Consider the following 23628-nt stretch of genomic DNA (forward strand, 5'->3'; position numbering starts at 1 on the left):
ATGGCGGTAACTAGGAATATTTACGGACGAATGACGTGTGATTTGAAAAGTGGAAATGCCACTCAATCAATAATGTGATATAGTTAGTAATGTCGAATAGTCAATTATGATATAGAGTCAAGAATGCTAAAGAGTCAACAATGTAAAGAGTCAACAATGTAAAGAGTCAACAATGTAAAGAGTCAACAATGCCATTGAGTCAATGCGAAAGAGTAAAGACTGCCATAGATTCGACAATTTTATATAAACGACACTTTTATAAAACGACAATGTTAGTGAGGCCAGAATGCTAGGGATCAAACGATACTAAAAGAATAATGTTATGGAATCAACAATGCTATATTCAGTTATGTCGAATATTAACAATGATATAATGTCATCAATGCTAAAGAGTCAACAGTGCAAGAGTTAACAAAGAATTTCAGTCGATAATGCTGTAGAGTCAACAATGTAAGAAGCTCAACAATGCTCTAGAACCAACATAACACGGAGTCAGTTATGTTATAAAGTCAACAATCCTTTAGAGTCAACAATGCTTAACAGTCAACAGTGCTATTGAGTAAACCATATTACACAGTCAATTACGCTGTACATTAAACAATGCTATAGAGTAAACAATGTTTAGAGTCGAAAATACCATAGTCACTAATGTTATAAGTAAAAGTATAAGATACAAGAGGCCCATGGGCCTTAACGTTCATATGGGTTTTGATATAATTTGGCAGATTGGATTCACGTGACTTGAATTTGTGGTAAATACCTCAGCATACTTAAAGCTGACAACCCAAGTTAAAAGCTTTCGTTTTGAAATGAAAAAAAACCAAATTGAAATGGTTTAGAGATGTTACCTGTGATAAATATGTATCGTCCGGTCGCCGTTTCCAAGGAGGTGGCAGACTTTTTAGTTGAAGTCTTCTTGGATACGTGACTGGGGATACTGCTACAGATGCACAGCTTTATAGAGAACAATATCATGGAATCAACAATGGCATGGAGTCGACAATGCTTTCAGAGTCAACAATGTTGTAGTGTCAACAACATATAGAGTCATCAATGATATAGGGAAAACAATGTTATAATCAATAATACATTAGAGCATTATGGACCTATCAATGTTACATAACCAACAATGGTATGGAGTCAACCATGATATACAGTCAACATTGCCACAGAGTCAACCATGTTTTAGAGTCAACAATGCTGAACAGTAAGCGATGATATAGAGTAAAAGAGTTAATAGTCAATGTCACAGAGTAAGCAAGTTATATAGTAAACGATATTATATAGTCAACACATCCATAGAGTCAACACTGTCATAGAGTGAACAATGTTATAGAGTCAACAATGATAAATATCCAACAATGCCATATAGACATCAATGCTATAAAGAACAATATTATGGAATCATTTAGACTAAACATATCATATGATCGACAATATTTAATTATCACACAGTCAAACATGTCACTGAGTAAATGATGTCATTGAGTAATGTCATATAGTCAATGGAGTTATGCGATGGTTTGGTTTGTTTGGTTTGTTTTTGTTTAACTTCCTATTAACAGCCATGGTCATTTAAGGACGTGCCAGGTTTTGGAGGTGGAGGAAAGCCGGAGTACCCGGAGAAAAACCACCGGCCTACAGTCAGTACCTGGCAACTGCCCCAGATGGACATGTGTTAACGTGTGTACTTTCTAGCGTGCAGATCATGAAATTAAAAACAAAAAATAAATTTGAAATTTCCCAATTATTCATTTATTTAAGTTAAGTATTCATAGACAATTTTCAAGCCAGAGACGAAACGAAAATACTCTAAACAATAAATACTATATTGTATACAATATATTGTATTCAATAAATACTCTATCGATATATCAACGTAAAAGTTCAACTTAAAATGACATTTGTTACGCTATAACCTAAAGCTAAAATGAGAACTGATAGAAAACAATTTCTTATTACCAAACGTATAATAAAAGAAGTTATATTTACAAGAATGTACAGGGAAGTGAAGCCATCTGTAAGTAAACCCGTCACCTCAGCAAAGCATGGTTATCTTGACTCTTCAGTTATAGTGATGTATGATTCTCGTAAAGCTCATACACGGAAACAAAAACGTTATTCAGCAAAATAACCCTGTATGATTCACACGTATACGCACATAAACTGACAAACATATAGAGTGTGATAAAATAAAGGAGATACATTGTATATTTAAGAGCAAAATGAAATTCGGGTTTGTTTGGTGGGAAAATGGAGGGCGGTACTACTTATGTAGGTTGCGCGAGTTAACAGAGTGGTCACTTCAACGATGGGATGTTGTAGAACGTTCCATCATTAAGTGGGCCTGCAAGACGTGTTTGAAAATGGTATATTTTGGGCCGACACGTTTTTTTGCGTAAAATATTACTATATACTCTACGATACCAGCAGCTTTCACGTATTAAGGGATAGTTCACTACTTAGCGGTATTATAAGTTTTCAACTTTATACTACGGATGTATCTTTGTGGATAACGACCACTTCTTTGCTTTCCAAAATTGCGTTGTCTACACGTTATAAATGGCGGGGAGTTCCAGAACTTGTTCCACTGATTTCGGTGGCAGATGTCGACTACAGACAACTATCTAACACAAGGTCCAGGACAGATAAAGTACATTTTTATATTTCCGTATTTTATAATCGACATTGCGATCTCAATTAACAATTTACTTTCCCTGTAGGTTTGGAAGTTCGATGTATTCAATGTTGATCATTATGCTTAGTGACTTTGATAAACTCTCTCTTATTTTCTGGTTTTCGGCGTGTGTCGTCGATGAAGCATAATCGGCTTAACTCTCCGGAACACCGAGGTCATACATTGTCCTCATTTTATTTTAATCAGATTTACACGTTAGCATTATCTTGTTTCTTTCAGCACTGTTGAAATCGCTGCACTGTATAATTATCTTTGAAGCAATAAGCATCAAACGAACATTGGATCGCTAAGACCTTTGTTAAAAGGAATCATATTCTCGTTATTGTCGATAAGACAAACAGTCGTGAATAGACTACATCAGGGATTAATTAGTGCTAAGGCAACATAAGAGAAAATGGGTGCCCTATTCTCCAATCTCTAACATTACCTTCAAACTGTAGATATAATCTTGTGTTATCTATTTTTGTGGATATTCCATTACAATTTGGCAATATGTTATGAAAGTAATGCAGGAAATGATTACAAATCCCACAAATGAAGTTTCACTTAAAACTTTTAGATATAATACAACTGTATAAGTTATGTAATAATTATTTAAAGTCAACCTTCACAATTATATTGTATAGGCTACATTTAGTAACATACATGATTCAAGCCGCCAATATAAATTGAGAACATCCTCCCTATAAGATTTTGAAACTCTAGAGAATCACCGGAAGTAAATTTCTTTCAAGTAATATTCATGATCAACTTTGTTTCCCCCAGAAAAGGTTTGTGGCAAACAATCAAAAAATTGTAGCAAGATATATTGAGACATTAATCGGTTTTTGAAGAATTTATGATTACCAGATTGCGTATGCAAAGAGTGCAGATAGATAATCACAATTTCTATGGCAACTATAAGAGGTTTTGCTATAACAAAATAGCGCTAATGTAAAAACAATTAATCCGTTTGTTATCACGCAAGTTTGAGGGGATGAATATATTCCACACACAGCCCACAGCCTTCGTTTCAGGCAAGATATTTTTTTCACATTCCATTAGACGTTTTTGTAAACAGATTGTGTTGGATTGTTTGATGGAGCAAATTGTGTTAATAAGCTAGATAGTGATATTTACTCAAAACGAGGGGTGATTGGATCTTTAACTAGGAATCATATTGACTTAAGAATCTTTTGAAAACGATAGTAACTTGGCCATCTTAGGGGAATAAAAAGTGACCCGAGTGACTAACGAGAAGAGCGTGTTTAAAAGGTCTACTAGGAATTCAATCGACTAGACCGAGACCGATGGTGACCTGGCCATTTATTGAGAATGAGACTGAATCAATCACCAACTGGAGGCGATGGTGGTGACTTGATTATCTACTGGAAATGAAAGTAATATCTACTGAGAAGGACGACTGATTTATTTACTTGAAATTAAATTGATTAAATATCTTACTTAGAACAGTGGTTTATAAGATTACATGTAGCTACTTTACAGCAGGTGTCCACTTCTACTAGGAAATATATATAACAGTATTATCTACGGAGAACGATGGTTGCGATGGTAATAATTTATTGAGGAAGAAGGCCGCCGACAGAATAATCAGAAGAAGGGAGATGATTGTTTTGAAACAGAAGAAACTATTACTGGATTATCGAGTGAGAAGGAAGATAGATTATCAAACGAGAAAGGCGTGAGTTCTGTTGTATATGATAAATTTGGTCTTTTCGAAGAAAAAATAGAACTATTGCCGGAAAGCTTGTTAGCAAATATACTGTCCACTCCAGGGACATTGGATTACATACGCGTCATATCCTAGACTGTCGCATATCTATCATCCTGTAACACAACATTCTGTAGATCATAAATCAAGTTTGTATGAGATGGCTGATTTAATGGCGTCAGTGACTAGATAGGGTGCGGGCTGTTGTGTAATCTCTACTTTGGCATCACTTCCGTTAAAAAACAACTAAAGTTCCTACAAACAGATAGCACTGGCGAAACGGTCACTCGAATACACAGCCAGGCTGGCATATATATCTAGTATGTGCATATGAAACAACACGACATTGTATATCCTCCAAATTGACATAGATATCAACAAGGCCATATGTTTGCGTAACATCAACACGAAAATACTCTCTTATTTATTCGAAACATGGATAACTATTGTTGTTCACGATTCTTTTGTTCCATCCTTACCAGCTTCCATCATTTGGCGGCGTTTTGCTTTCGCCGTCATTTTTTGCCGGCGGCCATCGTGTTTGGCCGCTGGTAATCCTGTAGGTGGCAGTGCTGTAAGACCTGATGGGTCCAACTTTGATTCGGGGCAGTTTTCTTTATCTTCTTTATCGTTTGAAATTGTATTGTCATTCCCTTGTAAACGGTTTTCATTTGACGCGGTTTGTGTTGCAACTGTTGATTGGGCGCCATATGCTTTACCGGAAGTGGTGACATCATTATTGTTGTTGATATTCTTTTTCCCTGGGAGTTTTGGAAGGAGCCCATCCATCGACCGTGAGAAAGCCTGCAGTTGGTCGATTGTATTTTCAGGTTCTGTGTTGGGTGTTATTTCTTCGTCAACTTCAGTTATTTCGTCAAACGTAACTGGTTGAGTTTTGTATCGAACGCCTTGCCTTGCGGCTCGCGAACGTTTGTTTTTTCTGTGTGGAGATACAGGACCGAATTCAGGATTCAAGTGCAGCCTTGAAAGACGTTCCGGGAAATGTGTTTCGAAATGAAACAGTGGGTCATGTACTCTTGAAGATGACATGGCGCCCTGTAACAGAGAAAATATACGTTATATTTTCCGCGTACTTATTTTTATATAGTTAGACAATGAAAATGTCTTTCTCCTGTAAACAAGCAACTCAAGGGACATCTTATTGTGACTGACAACAGAAAATGTATCTTTATTTACAACAAGCTACATTCTAACTTAATCTATAAACACACATTTGCTGAAATATTGATCATGGCTTTTGATTATGAAGTAACCAAGCTATCTTGAAATGAAAAGCATGTCATTTTATCTTTCCGGTGATGTAATTCATAATGCTTCATGTTATTCAATTTCACTTAGATTAACTTAAATCCATGTTATCATTAGTTAAATGTAATAACTGATAGTAGTTCCAGCAATGCTGCTTAAGCAATGATGCTTAAGCAATGCTGCTAATGCAATATTGAACACATTTATCAATTATTAAGTAACAATGATATATTTGAAAAAAAAGCATGTCACTTTATCTGTACTTCATAACCCTTCATACAGGTATACATCAAGATTACACAGATCTCCCTAAATCCATTTATCATTGGTAAGATGTAATAACTAACGGTAGTTCCAGCAATGCTGCTAACGATAAGATCATATACTGTTTCATTCATCACAAAACCAACCCAAGATGCAACAGTCATTATATACAGATAAACAAATAACCATCAACTAAGTATATCTTCTCTGGATTGACGTATATACTATATTATGAATATAAACAACACTACCAACAATCATGATAACGCTGAAATGCGAGTCCCAGTGTTTCAAGTTTTAGTTTTAAAATGTCGATTTGAAACCCTAACCAAAACAGTTTACGTTTGGCCTGCGTTTTTCATGTTATGAACCATTCCTCCTAATATACATAAACCTGTCAGTTGAGGCAATAGTTGTGGAACGTGGGTTCATGTTGTACTGTACCACACAAGTGTGATGCTTTCGTCTGTATATTGGTAACGTAAGGTAATTCAGCATCAAATATTAAATGCTATCACAGGTATAAACATGCTATACAAAGTTCATGTAGCCACCTTTCCGTTTGTGTCGAAATGCCCAAATCTCAGAGCATCACCTGGATCTCTATAGGCTTTAGACTTAAGACGCCATTGTACAGGTTTTCGCGATTATTACCAAACTTTTGAAGGAAAAGGATGTATTTTCCGTTGAAATTTTTACTTGCAGGGTATTTGATTAGGATCTAGTTTAATCCCATTGTTGAACATATTGAAATAAAATATATATTCCCATTAAAACAGCATTATTTAATGATAACTTAGTAAAAACTCAGTGATAACTCAGGAAAATGTCAGTGATTACACAATGATAACACAGTGATAACACAGTGGTAAAACAGTGAAAACTCAGGGAAATATAAGAGATTACACAATGATAACACAGTAATAACACAGTGATGACTCAGTGATAACAGTGATAACACAGTGATAGCTCAGTGATTACACAATGATAACAAAGTGATAACACAGTTATAACACAGTGATAACACAGTAATAACACATTGATAACACAGTGATTACACAATGTTAACACAGTGCTAACACAGTTATAACACAGTGATAACACAGTTTTAAACAGTGACATCATAGTGATGACTCATTGATAATAGCGATAACACGGTGATAACACAGTGACAATACAGTGATGAATCAGTGATAACAGTGATAACACAGTTATAACACAGTTTCAAACAGTGACATCATAGTGATGACTCATTGATAATAGCGATAACACGGTGATAGCACAGGGACTATACAGTGATGACTCAATGATAACACAGTTATAACAGTGATAACACAGTGATAACACAGTGATAACACAGTTATAACAGTGATAACACAGTGATAACACAGTGATAACATGATGAAAACACAGTAGCTATCATAGTGATATCTCGGTGATAAAACAGTGATAACATAGTGAAGATTCAATGATAACATAGTAACTCAAGTAATAACAATCATAATTTGTTAAATATAGCATCGTGATAACAGTGATTAATTAAGCATTGAACTGCTTTCAGTTGGAAGTTATGGGCTGATGAATGCTGATGAAAGGCAAATTTAATGAAGCGCGCTATCGCTTCATGTTCAATTTGCCTTTGTCCAGTTTACGAGGGTAAATGTAAATATTTGATGATACAGTGGCAACACAATAATAACTCGATGGTAACACAGTGATAACTCAGATTTAACAGTAATGATTTAGAGATAAGGCAGTTACAGCACAGAAATATTCCTAGAAGAGATATAAATCCTAAGCCTGTGATTTTCATTGAGAAAATATAATGTACTGTGTTTACCGGAGCAAAATACAATGTCACTATAGAACAATGGTTCCCTTTGTTGTAGCGTCAGTTACACCTCGAACTGAGGATCATATCCTACGGGGTTGTTATGATAATGTAATTTGTTATAATACATTAAATATGTGTATAAACGTCACGACTGTGGGTTTTTACGAAGGTTGCTCGTCTCAGCTAACACACGGAAACATTTGGAATAGTTCCAGCGTATTTGTGTACTGGTTTTAAGCCGATAATTCTTAACACGTGTGCTCGTCTCTGTACCTGCACATGCACGGGGGCCAACTCTTCTGTCAGCCCACAGGAGCAGTAGATCAGAGGTAACCGTTTCAGTAGGAAGGGGAAATGTTTTGGTAATAAATGAAATGAAATTGCCCATTATCCTGTTTTGTACCGAGGATACGCCAAGGTCAAGCAAGTATACATCCATTTATTTAGAGATGAATAAAAGCTGTTCTCACATAGCACATTATAACGAGCAGACAATGCTTATATGACACAATTTAATATAACTATCTCAAAAGACAATCCCAGAACTGTAGTGGTGTAGCTAGTAGTATTGTGTAACCCGGATCTAAGCCAATCCACTTTCTATTATATGTGTCGGATGTTAAGGGTACCAAAACGGAACAATCTGCATATATTTGGGGCGGCAATTTTATTTTGAAATAAAAAGGGAATAGTTACTCTGTTTTATGAATACTAAAAGTAAAATCTAAAACAAAAACAAAAAATAATATGCTTAATTATTTATTATATTTTACGCTACGTAAAATTTAATAAAGCAATATATATGGTTATAACAAGGTGTCAAAACATAAAATTAAACACTTATCCAAACATTTTCATATCTGACACTTGAAATATAATAAAATAGCTAAACATGAGACAAACTGGGAACTAATGCGAAATGAAGAAAAATAACTTATTATGCTGAGACGTTCCAACTTACGTACCCTCGTATGCGAAATATAAATTGAATGGACTATGTCAACATAAAATAAACATCTGAATTCTGTGGAATCACAGAAAAAACAACTTATTAAATACAATATGATTTTCATATATGACGTTAGAACTGTACCGCGCATTGATGTCTTTGTACCGACCGGAGCGCCCATGGAAGCGTACAAAACTAACAACCCGTTCATTCAGACAGAAATCAGAAGATATGACGCTGAGTACGTAAACTGGGCAGAATCGATGGAAGAACATCAAGCAACTAAAAGTAAACTACTGTACCATCTTAACTTTTGTAACTTTTTCTTTTCTTTTTCATTATTTCTTTCTGTGCTTTGTTCCCTCGTTCGCTGTCTCCCTATATACCCTGTCTATGTATATCCCAGCCTGTGGAGGAGATTCTTAACGTATTAAACAAGTCTCAGGCAGATACATGATGTGATACTGTATAACACTACTTTATATCCCCTAAGTATGCAAGTAAGAATATTTGAGAGTCATTTTGGTTTTAATAAGCCTTTTCTGGTTTTCAATCCATTTGTACAATTCGAAATGTCTGTTTTTTCGTGTCATATAGTTTATGCATAAAATATCTACATCTGTATCTGTATATATATAAATAACATATTAACAAGAATGATGAAGGAAGACAATTATATAACTTTGCCTGACTGGGCCTTAAACTTGCGATCTACGGCTATATATACACATAGGTTATGCCCTCATCCAAACACAAAATTACATAATAATACTACTACACAATATGATATCCTTGAGTTGCATAACATCATATGATACCGTCGGGGTACATTATAACGTCTATCCAATGTTTACTGACTTTCCTTCGCGAACCTTGGCATGATAAGCCAGCGCTAGTACTGGTTACATGTATCACAAGTTTAACCTTCACGCTACATGATTGTTACCATGGCAACAGTTATAGAAAAGGTAACCACCACGTGTTGTTGTTATCTCCGATGTTAACGTAAACAAAACCTGCATACGGTATAACAATTTTTAAAATCAGTTGATATAATCAGATGGGACGTACTGACGTGTGCTACCAGACTATCAAAGAGCAACACAGATTATCTCGCTTTAGGTCAAATAACAATGTAGCCATTCTTCTTGCAATATCCTGTTCTGTACCGCAGACTGACAGTAATGGCGTTGGTTGCTGTATGTTACGATGATTCATGGTTACACCCAACCTTTGGAAACCCTGGTGCTACATTGATGTTACGAATTGTCAGAACCAAGGAAAATTTCAACCACTGGGTAGCTGATTTGCAATTTATAGGTAAACTTTCATTTCAACGACGGATAAAGTAAAGATAATTGTTCAATGTATACTTATTTAATACATAGTGTACAGTAGACTCGGTTCAAACAACACAATCCAGACCACAACTGCTTTAAAAGACGGCTAATTATCTGATAAACAAACGCTCACCTTTTTGGCACGAGTTCATAATCCGTATAGACCTATGTACCACACAGAACGATCAGTAAGGTCGGGACACACAGACAGACACATATTTCTACCACACAGGACGACTTGTTGGATCAGGACATACAGACAGATATAGACAATTATATATATACAATGTATATACACCACACAATTTGACCCATAAGGTTGGACACAGATTCTAGATCTGTACAGTATACATATGATATATATACATCAAGTGGCATTGTGGAGAGTTATACAACCTTAGATATCGCAAATTATTCATTAGACCTTCATTATTATAAGACATTAAATAAAGTACGATTTACGGAAAAAACTTGCAATTGAGAGATTACAGAATGACACCCTTAATTAACACACCTGATAGAGCAATGAGATAGACGGACAAATATATGTAGCTCGTATGAACTTACGTTCCATGGTTGATGAAACTCGTTCATAACAGAAAAAACCCTTTTCAGTATGTCAGATTTGTAACACCCTAATATAGTCTCACACTCAATGGTAACCATGTATGTCCACTATTGTAACATGGTTGTAACAGTAATCGTTGGGCACTAGCTCTTGTAAACTGAGTGCACTTACTGGTGTATACCACAATCTTTTGTGAACCGGTAAGCCAAATGGATGCAGGCCACTAACTGTTTTACAAGTGTAACCCGGTTATCCTAAATGGTAAACTGGTTAAACAAATAGGTACAGACCAGTATCGAAAGTTAACCTAAAGATTAGATATTACATAGTATTTGAACCCTAGTTACGCATCTTCCTTCGAATATCTCCATCAATTACACCAGGTTGCTAAAGAAATATACACTACAGCGTTATGTATACAGACGTATCACATCCGATACATGAGGTCGATCTAACACCTCCGCGCGTACCTGGTCGTAAAAGATTATAACCAGGAGCGACTACCGCAATCCTTCACCTCTCTCTTTCATATTACGGTAACAAGTTGAATTATTTACAAATGTGTTTCACCTTATCGCCCAAATTATTGGACAAAGACCAAATCGTCTGCAGTACATCTCTTGAGATTAATGATCTTCAAGAATCTAACGTCACTATACAGGAAGGTAAAAAGGCCACATTTTACAGGTCGTAAGATGTACATGTACACGTGCAGTAGCTGACTCGGCATAGTTTATTCTACATTATTCTGAATGGTTAAATGGCCTTGAATATTTGTGCGCATAAAACGTGATTATTGGAATTGAAGGGTAATTTAGACATTGAATGACAGTCTGTTTATGCTAGAGACCCTATGACATTCATAATTCAGTGGTATGTTCCTCTCGGATTTGAATTGGAAAAGGGGGAAAGAAGAAAAGAAAAGAAAAACCCAGATTAGTCTTATATACAGTCGTAATGATAACCAGGAAGCGTTTCTTGCAATAGTTTCAAATAATAATGTGTTCATAACCGGATGAATCCATATGTAATGAAAAAACATTCGTCTATCCCTATGATCATAACTAAGCGCAGTGAAAGTAGTCAATTTTTCAAACACCGTTAAGCTACGTGAAATATACAACATTTACAGTTACGTTGCTAAGCAACTTGGAATGTCCGCGCGTGCTTTGCTCGATCAGCTGAAATTGTGAGAGATATCCGTCTTACACGGATTTACCGAATCGGTTCGAGAGGAATAAGTTAACATTTTTTGTCTATAGAATGAGCATTGTGGGTATGAAGAGAAAAGCAAAAAGTTATGATTGGACTAAGTTGTGTTACAATAGGCCCCTAAATACCCTTGTCGTGATGATTCTTATTAAAGTGTCCTTATTGTGTATTGTATTGTCATAATATGTCTACATACCAGGGAGGTCTGGCGTACATCAAAACATGAAAATATTTTCTTTCGGTGAAATTTGGACAATAGATAAACTAGGTCAAATCACCTTTAACAGAGAAAAATCTCTTCGATTTCAGATCACCTAAGCTGGTTCCTATACCTTGTACATGTACGTTGATCTATTTTACGAGGCCCAGACTTCTTAGGCATCTTGCCTGGACACAAAATTTCGCAAACTTAAAATTGGCTAGCTGAAGGTATCAACAAACTAAATGACGTACAATAATCTTGTATTATGTGTCATCTTCTATACAACTAAACGACTTGCGACACAATTCGCCCAGTGTATAACTTTACAGTAATTTTGTAAAAAGTCCCAATTGTAATGAATATGCTATTAATCAAACTACTGTGATATATCAGGTTGCCTAATATACTGACAGCTGGGCTGAGGATAACCATAGTGTATAATTATCATTCTTTCTCTATGGAACGTACCAGTGATCGTGGAGACAGTATGGCATAGACATATCAATCAATTTCTCATTCAACCCCAGTACAAAAGACAACAGTCTGTAAGCTTATTTCCCTTCTGAGTAATTTCGATGTAGTGGTATACATATCAATAGGTGTTTACAATTAGATAGATCACTAGTCTGTTATACACTCAGTATACTGATAACTACCGTCACCGCTAGTCAACTACATGACGGTGCCAATGAAGCCCGTACATGACGCTGTCAATGAAGCCTGTGTTGACTGTTTTTGTTACGGTAACAGTTATATGAATTCATTCATGATCAATTCGCGATAGACCAGCAATACATTACAATAAATATCGGGAAAAGAAAAGCTTTTATCTGCCCTGCTGATTTTAAATAGTCTGAACATGTCATGTCTCAAATATCATACGTCAATACAATTAATTACGATGCATTAATAACAACTTCAGAGTGGGCTGTAATTACCACCGGCGTTAATCACTATAGTTATCAGCCACAATGTAAGCTAATGTAGCAGATACTCATCAAATCAGGATTCTAATCAGCATTTGTAGAATTTAACATCATCCCTGTTTTACATAACACAGACTTTTGGTACAGCTCAAACCCCATTAAAAAGGTATTACAGTTTAATGAAGGTTCCTATGTATCGGATGGCTCATACTATTGAATGAAGTGTGGCGAATCAAGAATGCTTTAATCAGTTAAAGATGAATAAAAACCGTAAAAGCTTTAAGAAAAGTCCGACTTGTGTGTATGTTTGAATAGCTTTGTGCTCCTTTCGCTTCACTATCGAATATTTCCTTTAACCCACACTTAGGGATTTGCATGATACGAAAATGTCTGTGTAGTCAGACCAAGCATTCATTAGTGGTCTCCTTGTCTGTAAACAACATCACATTTCACGGTTGTAAGAAGAACTGGCTACGTTAAGGTCCATGGAAATTGTACCAACACGTTTTCTCTCCAGTTTTATAAAAGGCCTAATACTGGCTTCAGAACGCCGTTATGAAAAGTATAGAGGCAGTTTTCTTTTGTATTTTTAAAACAGAAATCATTACAAACGCGTTATTGATTTGCTCCGTTCCCCAAAAACATTCCTTTTATAAGAACATTTGCCATTACGATCTTACTGCATACTAAACTGAAACATTCATTGTCTTACAATGAACACTCTGAGTGGAAGGAAATGCTAAGTAAATGGTTACAAATTATTAATATTGATAAAAAATATAAGGTGACGACGGAGAGGGAATATATTGATGGAGGTATCGTGGGGATGCTTTATTCTCGATTTAGAATACTGTTGTTGAATAAGGTTGCCAGATTTGGGAATGAACCAAACTCGCTCATATTGCGATAATGAATACAAATTTTAAAAGTTTCGATACAAAATCAACGCATACGACCAGACAGTAAATCAATTTCCCTTAGATAAGAAATTGTCTACTTCTTACTAAAGACAGAACGTATAGGCCTAGTAATTAACAAATTATTGTAATATTCAATTGTAATGTTGTAACGTACTAAACATAATATGGATCAATTATGATATTTTGTTTGAGTACCTGTTGTTTGGATTTTATACATGTTTTTACTACTGGTGTGTGTTTTATAAAATACCAATATGATGATCATTGTTAAATTCATTTTAAAAACATTACAATTATAATATCGACACATCAAAATGTGATGAAAAAGTATGTCTTTACATAAATTTATTGTTCCTATGATATTTTCATATTTTCAATCACAATCTGTCCATGTAGTTTTCCTTTTTAATAAAGACATCACACCAGATTTGTCACTAGCCGAGAACAAGCAGATTAAACGTGTACCGGAGGTTATGTGAATGAAAACGTAGTAGGTGTCAGTAAACAATTAAATATACAACTAAGTAATCCCAGTAGCAGTCAATATCGGAGAACATTATGGAAAAGAACATTACGCCAAGAGCACACCACATGACTGTATATTCAAAGCAGGGTGATGACAGCGCACAGGCAATATTTTGGCTATAACAACAACCCCCTAACTCGACCTTGGACTTCTTTTAAATAAACTGGCTTGAGCGAACAAAAATCCTACTGCACTTGGCGCTTGCTTCTAAATGCCATTACACTTAACAGATTCCAGACGTATTTATCCATAAGTTTGAAGAGAGCTGCCTTAACGCTGGTGGTTCAGTGGTACATTTTAAGTGCATTTCCAAGTTGACCTTTAGCATATATTTTGTATATGACTCACTCTGTGTTAAAGAAGTTCCATATTAACCTTTATATAACACTGATTATACCGTTATGGAAAACCATGTCGACTAATTGTGTCATTAGGGCTTTCGTGATGACCTTTGTAATATGACTAATTCTGTCATAAGGACTATCCTATTGACCTTTGGCATATTCCCTAATTCTGTAGTTAGGGGTAACCATGATGACCTTTGATATTTAAATAATTCTAAGATTAAAAGAAATTAAATTGGCCTTGCATATATGATAAGTTCTGTCGTTAGTCGTTACAATGTGTCGTATGCCACGATACTTATTTTGTAGTTCCAATATAAACGGTAATCTTTGACATGTACAAATGTATCAATATCCTTGTGTTGCAGTTGTCCATACAGTTATAAAATTCCAACTGCGATTGACACCTGCGCATCACAACACAAGACCGACAACGTAACCTGTTACTAGTTTTACGGATAAACACCCACGTCATTACATTTCAAGCCAATCATTGTTCACACCAGAAATACTTTCTCACGTCCTGATTTCATCCAATCAATGCCCGTTAATCCGAAACTACTTTGTATAGTCGTTGTAAAGGTCTTTTAATTATAACCAACCAACGTAAACATCTTTACAATTCCAATAAAATCCACGTCCGTTCTATAAATTCTCAATAACCTAATGTCCGCCCTATTACTATTCAAGACAACATTTGCGTTCCAACCAACTAATATCCATGCAATCACGTTTATTTCTCTGGAATTCTAGTAACCAATCAACGTGCATGGCTTATAATAGCCAATCAACGTCCGTCCTTATAAATATACTCAATGCACAATCCCGACGTAGGTTCGTGTTTATCTTCAGTTACAGCAGACAAATATTTAATTATGAATTGAAATTAAGACAATTACATCGCCAAACTGTCCTAATAACGATGATCTTTTCGTGATAATTGAAATAGTTCACCTAGATAACATCGACCTATTTTTCGTCATAACTGGACTAGGGCTATGTAACTATCTTGGAGTTAATTAACTGTTTCAGGAATAAGGCACGTTATATATATATATATAAACACACAAACGTGGTAGAGAGTAATGACAGACCGCCTGAGGTGAGTCAGGTGTATATTTTGGGAATAGACACATGCTCCTGTCAGTACGCCGTGCATCAAAAACACACGTTTATAAATGTCTCGTTTGCTGAAGTCAGACAATTAATGCATTACTAATGAATTGTTAGCTTGTGGCGTCGGCCGGCCTCCCGTGTCTCCCTGTCAGCTGCATGTAAACCGCTCCTAGTGTTGATTCAGAAAAGTACATCTATACTTTGATAACGCACAGATTTGAAATATGACCTTGCTGATTCTGCTTTTCGTTTCGTTTTCAGCAAAAACGAAACAAAAAGTGTTTCCAAACTGCAGCATTACTATATCCGCAGAAATCCTTCAAGTTCAAGGCAAATGTCAGTTTTTTCATGTTTGGGTATAATTCTTTAAAGCAACGAATCCACACAATCCAGTTAATATATCCAGTATCGTCCTATTGAAATCCCGGCTGTAGTGATCAACGACGAGCATTTCTATCATCTACTGCTTATGTGATATACTTCTTTACATTACGCCGTTCTGATAGTCTAGACACATACAGTTATCAATTTCCTCAGATAGGATGCGAAATATACGTAAAATGATTTATAATGTAATATTTACAGAGAACATTTCACTAATATGAACTTGAGGTATAAGGCGGTTATCATGTAAAAGGAACATATGATAAATCGCTTACCGAAACAGTATATTCACGATTTTAGCGTTGTGTACTCTTGTGCGTCTGTGTTAATATCGTCTTGTGTAATACATTTTTGTAGTGATTTATCGATAAGTATTTATCCATGACAGACTCCAGCCTCAGCACCTCGATGTCCCTTGTGTATAAAGTAACGTCATATACGTATTTCACTTTTCTCCGAAATATTCTCATGGTTGATTTCATGCAGTTCATCAAGTGTTTGAAGTCGAAGGATATTTTTCGTACATACTACTCACAATAGCGTGACATCATCATTTTACGTGTTCTTTGCACTTCCTACACTAATAGAAAATACATCACGGCGATATTAAAATGACGTCACACTGACAATTCAACAATTCAGTCACGCCACGTCAACATTACCATGTATTGAAGTAGCGTCAAAGTTAGAAAGATTTACAGGGTTAGCAGTGTCAGAGAATTATCATCGACCTCCTTGGAAGTGAGACAGGGAGGCGAATATCAAACACGAGAACTGTCATACATTTTCCCGTTTTCATTCATCTTCCGGTTTTATTTCCCTCATTGCCAAAAAGTAGCCACTTTTCTTTATAATGAGAACAGTTCTGCTTTCACTTTTCATATCCAACCTTTGATAGCAATTGAGTTTGAACTTGTGTTGTAAATGTATTCGACATAAACTGATCTAGGCTGGGATACAGTTCGGATACGTGTATGGTAGGATGTATTATATGTATCAATATAGAAAGCATTCAATGAGATCCGTACAGATCTTGACCATCTGACGGAAGAATCATTCATACACGATCTTGTGAATACTTAATATACAAGATGTATGTCCGATTTCAAATCAAACTACCAATATCACTCAGTGTTGTACATGAGGGATCGAAATAAAGGTGTTACCGATGGATGGGCCTGTCTTAACCGTTCCGGTGTTTCGTTGATTCGCACGTTCGTGTTATATAGATCATTGTTGACTGATATAATCCATGCGATCTCTTCATTATTGTCGGAATCACTGATGCAGAAACAAACTAGACCCATACTCACTTCAACCAGCTCAACAAGCACGACCATTTATGTAGGCCTATTTCTTGGAAATAACGCCAGAACCAATCAGAAGTGTTCTACTTTCAATTAAGTGTCAAATGTAGAAACTTCAATTGATTGCCAATTTGAAAATTCGAGACAAAAAAAAACAGTATTCGACGGGTGAGGGCCATTTTATCAACCCAAGAGATGATTTTTCAATGTCGCAACAACTGGAGTATGTACGAGTCCTCCTGTCATACAAACCGGGCAGCAAGTGTAATAATTTGCGTAGAAAATAATTTGGAATACTCAGTTACAAAGCAGGTCATTGTCTATGATTTTAACGATTTTCTATAATTCATCTATGTTTTATCTAAAAAACTCCGGGATGTATCGTAAATAAAAGCGGAATCAGTTCCGAATAAATTGTCCTCGCCGCCGAAAGTCGGCGAAGATAGCCAGAGGTGGCTAAAACCAGTTTATATGCTTCTTGCGAGATTAATGAATCGTTCATTCTCTTGCTAGCAAAAAACTCGTTATATCATTTCTTACATCTGGCAAGAAAAAAAATCACGCAGTCAATAAATAGATCGCGAAAACAATGATAACCTACATTGTATATATCCAACCACAGCTCTGTTCAAAACATGTGTTATTTAGTGGGTGTCAGGGTAGTTATGTGATAAAGTTGTATATCAAGACCTTGGTAAGTTTCTGGAAGAGTAACATTATTTATACACAAATACATAACTTCCACATTCTGTCGACTGTTGATTTACTTGTGGCATGTGTCGAGAAGGGAGCATGCGTGCTGGACGATTGTCTACTGCTGTTTCAGTAATTGGTACGACATAAACCGTTCGTTAACCCTGCCGTTACATGTGGTTTACTCACACCAGGGTATAACTACGTCGACAAGTATGCATGTACTGTCTGAGTACTATAACAGATAATGTACCTATCTATCTAGTTACAGGATAAGTATTATCATAGTATCATACCGGTGTACAACTGAAGTTGACCAACACATAACATGTTAGGATTATATCTACATGTATCACAACCCTGAAGGTTCGTATCGTGACTGTCACCGTTTATTATTGGATATTCAATACTTTTATCTGTCAAACATATAATTTAACTATCCACTAATTAAGGATTAAAATCACAATATGAACTTTCCAAATAAAAAAATATAGGTCTAGTAAATTAAAAGGTCATTACCGGCTAAAACAGCTTTCTCACACTGAGTCAGAAATATCACACTAAATCGGGTTTCTATCACTAAGTCAGAATGCTCACATTTAGTCGGATTTCTATCACTAAGCCACGCATCTCAATTGTATGTCAGGTATTACACACATAAGTAGGGCATCTCACACCGAGTTAAACCCCACAAAAGTCAGTGGAGGCTAAAGCTAACGCAACAGGATAACTTTAACCGAGTTGGCCTGGTTCTTTATTCACATAATGTTCGAAAGAGAAATTCCAATACATGATTTACAATATATCCTAGACTAGGCACCTAAGTTCACTAAGCTTAAATCTAATATTAGTATATCCCCCAATCTCACACCCATCACCCCGTAGTTTTAAACATATAATCATACATATGCTAGAGAGCAGAATCATACAACCCAATTTTATTTATGACTTTGATATTCCAAAGACAGGGGGCAGTCTAAATTTATCTGTTCAACAAAACAGGATGAAACCTTACATCTGTATAACTAATAACTACTAACGCCTGAATCTTGTCCCTGTAGATAACGGATTTAAATGCTATCTCCTCTGAATGAAATCTGGTGTTTTCTCGTCTTTCCTAACACACTGTTTCTTCCTAATGATTCAAGTGACAGTGCCTCATTGTAGACATTAAGGTTAAGCTATGGCTTCACGTTCGGTCCCTGACATACCGAACTACTGGATACTCCCTCCTTGATGTTCTGTAACATCAGGGAAACATCCACATACCATACCGGTGTAATTTCCAACAGGATAGATGGTATGTCAATGTGCCTATGGCACTGCAGTGATACGGCATTTAGAAATGACCATTAAGTTGGCCCCATTCTAGTAAACAGTCCCTAAATGAAGATCGTTCAAGTTTATCACTATAAATAAATCAATTCCATTAAGTATTAACCGCTGTACCAGCCATATAGTTGGGATTGCACATTGATATACACAGTAACTAGTTTGTCTACTTTGATTGGCTCGCTAGCATTATCTATGCACATGTACAGTGACTTGATACCTTGGCCCAGTTGTTCAAATGGTGATTAGGCTAATCAATTATTTGCAAAAATAATGTGATTGATTAAATCAGAGAGATCCGAATGTTCATACAGGATTATTTGACATTGTTCCGCTATTGCACGCACGGTGGTACTGTTGTTTGGTTATGGTCGGAAATCGATCAAATAAGACATGCGTATGAGAGCTAAAAGATTCATGCTATTAACATCATTTTTTTGAATTCTCAGCATAACTAAGCCAGCTTCACCATACCTATCTATCTCAAACTTTACTATAACTGTATACTAATAAATAATGCTGTCGGAAGCCCTCTTAGGTTTTTGGGAAGCTATTACTTGTAATGTAATTGTGTTCAACCTCGTTTAACCAGCAGTAAAAACGCTGTAACTTTGCTACTATAACCAAACCATGTGACATATTCAAGGATGGATGGGGCTCGGCCAATTTCTTTACCCCGTTGAAAATAACCCTAAAAACACACAAAACAAACACGGTTCTATTTTACCTTGAGCAATGAATTTGAAAACTTTCCTTAGATAAAACGGCTGTCAGGTAATGGAAAGCATCAAAAATAAAATACATAACTTTCATCCCGGAATGATTTCTTGCCAGAATAATTTCGCCTTCCTGGGGTGTTTTGCAAGACGTCAAAAACACGCGAGAATCAAAATTGAATTAATAAAACTAGATTCTATTTAAAATTATAAGAACATAAACTTGATTAGCCATATTTTGATAATACCGGAAAAGCTACCGTGCAACTCCGTAGCTTTCCAGAGGTTTTGTAGTGTGTTATAGTGAGTGAACAGAGAGTGACGGGTCTGAACGGAGTTTGGCAATCTGCCTTTAACTGTGTTTTATGTTGGCACGACTGCCACTTGGGCGGAGAGGCAGACGGAAACACAAGTAAAGCGGCTGATAATTACGAATTAGTCCTTCCCAACGCAATAGTGGACACACAATTAGGCTTTTACCTATTAGGATATAATACAAAACATCACAACACCTCTCACCTCAGCTCTTCTGACAGGTAAATAAAACATAATATACCTCTTAGTGAAAATGGCTTTGGCATAAGTCATTGACCGAATGTCAGTACCCTCTCTATCCTCATTCCTACGAACGATAGATTTACAGCTAGCTTATTAAAGCATGATGGTAGTACCTTAGTGTGTGTTCCCACTGTGAAAGTATGATTATTCCCTGTCAACAAAACACTGTTAATGTCATAGACACTTACACAAGCTTTCAATACATCAGGTTCAGAAATGGGCTTTCATTTTCTGCCTTTCTACACTATAACTTAGGGGATTCTTTGTAATTACATTTCCATTCAAAATATATCCTCGTACATTGTGCATTGTATATCATCGGTGTTATGATACTGAATGTGTCAGTTCCCTTAGTGATAACCATTCTTATAACACTACCTTCTGGAATCGAAGTCTCATCGCAGCGCTCACTGACTATCGAATGACCCTGATAAAGGTTAGCTGAACTAGGTTAGAGATTTTGACTATGGTATAGAGTATTGAGGAAAACTCACAAATAAACAAGAAATATCTTTTAAAAAGATAAACGGCATAGTTTTAATGCTGGTGGTTATAATGTAAAACTGCTGGTGAAATAAATTAACGAACTAATTAATAAATGCGCAGTTTCAGCACGGATAACAAAATTATATTAGCTTGAATCATTTTTGGTGATAATAAGACTGCATTTGAATCAGGAATATAATATTATTAATGTGTCATTTGAATAGATACATCCACTTATTCAGCTTGCATTCAATCTTAATTTTGTTTCGTCTTTAACTGCATATCTGCATTTTGCATTTACCGCTACATTGACCATTCACATACTTCATCTTGACCAGTAACGCCACCATTCGCATCATATCCGAGGTCAAAAGAAAATTATACGGCTATGCCGGAAAAAGACTTGACGATCCAGTAACGCCGTTTGTTGTACATATGAATCCGCAAACAATGGCCATTGGATGAATCATACATTTCTCTGTTTTATAACATTAAACAAGGTTAACCTGGAATTGGTTCATATATTTTTTCATCATGCGTGATTCTTTTCAGATTGATAATTTGTATAATGTGGAAAGTGTTAGTTCTTTCACATTAGCCGCTCCTGTATAATAGAGCGATGCTAATCTATTATTGTTTCTACTTCCGCATTATGTGTTTACACGTCACAGTTCAATGTTACAGTGTTGGCTGCCAGTATCATGATTTCTGTGTTATATGTCCACTGCTGTTAGCACTAACCACTGAATGAAGCAGATAGAAGACGCTCATTATTCTGGAATACATATATCCTATCAATAATCATGTCAATTAACATGTCTTGTGTATATGTAACCTTTGTTGCCCCGTGCGGACCGAAATTTGTCAATAAAGAAATTAAATTGAACAATATCTGTCATTTTCATGAATCTCCATTTAAACCTATCGACTTCATGTTTGTCCTCGTTTGTCGATTTTAAGTAAGAACTTCTGGTTAATCTGTCCTCGTTTGTCAAATTTGAGTTAAAACTGCTAGTTAGGTTGTCCTCGTTTGTCGATTTTAAGTAAGAACTACTGGTTAGTTTGTCCTTGTTTATCGATTTTAAGTAAGAACTTCTGGTTAATTTGTCCTCGTTTGTCAAATTTGAGTTAAAGCTGCTAGTTAGGTTGTCCTCTTTTATCGATTTTGAGTTAGAACTTCTGGTAAGTTTGTCATTGTTTATCGATTTTGAGTTAGAACTACTGGTTAGTTTGTCCTCGTTTGTCGATTTTGAGTAAGAACTACTGGTAAGTTTGTCCTCATTTGTCGATTTTGAGTTAGAACTACTGGTCAGTTTGTATGCAAATGTTCTCTTGTTGTTTCAAACCTGGTTAATAACACACACAGATATGTGCAGTGACCTGTGGAGACATTTGACACAACGTTATACAGCTGATCTACGCTCATATCCATTTTTGATATAATTACGTGTGACAAGTTTTACTTCGATGATACCATCACAATGCGCTCCTTCAATTTCTGATCGATTTCTTTATCTGGCATGAACAAACTGTTTCCAATATGGTTGTAATGAAACAGTATTATTTAATTATCTAGATAGTAACCCACAGCACATGCATGCAAATACGCTACATCCCACTTAATAACGACATATTTTGAGGTATTATTTTGATGTCAGAGTGACGTTGTTTTCCTGGTTGATTATTCCATACATGTATACATGTATCTGTATTGATTAAGGTGTCCAGGAGGAGGACAAGCCTAACGAGCCACATTCTTACTAACCTGCTGATGGGCAGAAAGGCTTTGTTCCAATCTTATGTTCCGGCTAAGCCCTAATTGCCACGACAACAGGTTATGTCCACTGAATGAGTACGCGAGGGAGGAACGGCTAGCAGGTCTTATTTCAAGGTGAACCTTGCCATGGCGTCAAAAAAATCCAAATTCAAATTAATCTTATTTCTCTTTTCATATGATATTGCACAGAGAAAATATATTTACATACAATACTAGTGATGTAGTGTACGTAGTCGATACACAGCACTGTTTCAAAACACTACATTTACATTTGCATCAAGGAGGACATATCATGTTCATTATTCTGATAAAGGTCCACATTTTCATTAGTATTTTAATATTATTTGTACTCATCAGTTCATTAAACTTTATATTTTGTCTTCATCAATAACATCTGTATATCTATAAAATTATGTGAGCAGACACTGTAGTACATTCAAGTAAATAATGAAATTCATCACCAATTTGTTGCAAGATATCATGCTTTCGTGAGGAC

General features: G+C 35.9%; 1 protein-coding gene across 1 annotated transcript; it reads right to left on the minus strand.

The window, feature by feature from the left end:
* Window positions 1–1732: 1732 nt before the first annotated feature.
* On the minus strand, window positions 1733–23211 carry LOC117327646. Its single transcript, XM_033884717.1, has 2 exons — window positions 23121–23211; window positions 1733–5465 (listed from the first exon to the last, which is right to left on the minus strand). Exon 2 carries the CDS (start codon window positions 5457–5459, stop codon window positions 4863–4865), a length of 597 nt encoding a protein of 198 aa, XP_033740608.1. The 5' UTR covers window positions 5460–5465; window positions 23121–23211; the 3' UTR covers window positions 1733–4862.
* Between the last annotated feature and the right edge of the window lie 417 nt (window positions 23212–23628).

This window comes from Pecten maximus, chromosome 5 (genome assembly GCF_902652985.1).
Source record: "Pecten maximus chromosome 5, xPecMax1.1, whole genome shotgun sequence".
Lineage (NCBI taxonomy): Eukaryota > Metazoa > Mollusca > Bivalvia > Pectinida > Pectinidae > Pecten > Pecten maximus.

Coding starts and splice junctions, on each gene's coding strand:
- LOC117327646 (XM_033884717.1), bottom strand. CDS start 5,459: ATGTCATCTTCAAGAGTACATGACCCACTGTTTCATTTCGAAACACAT.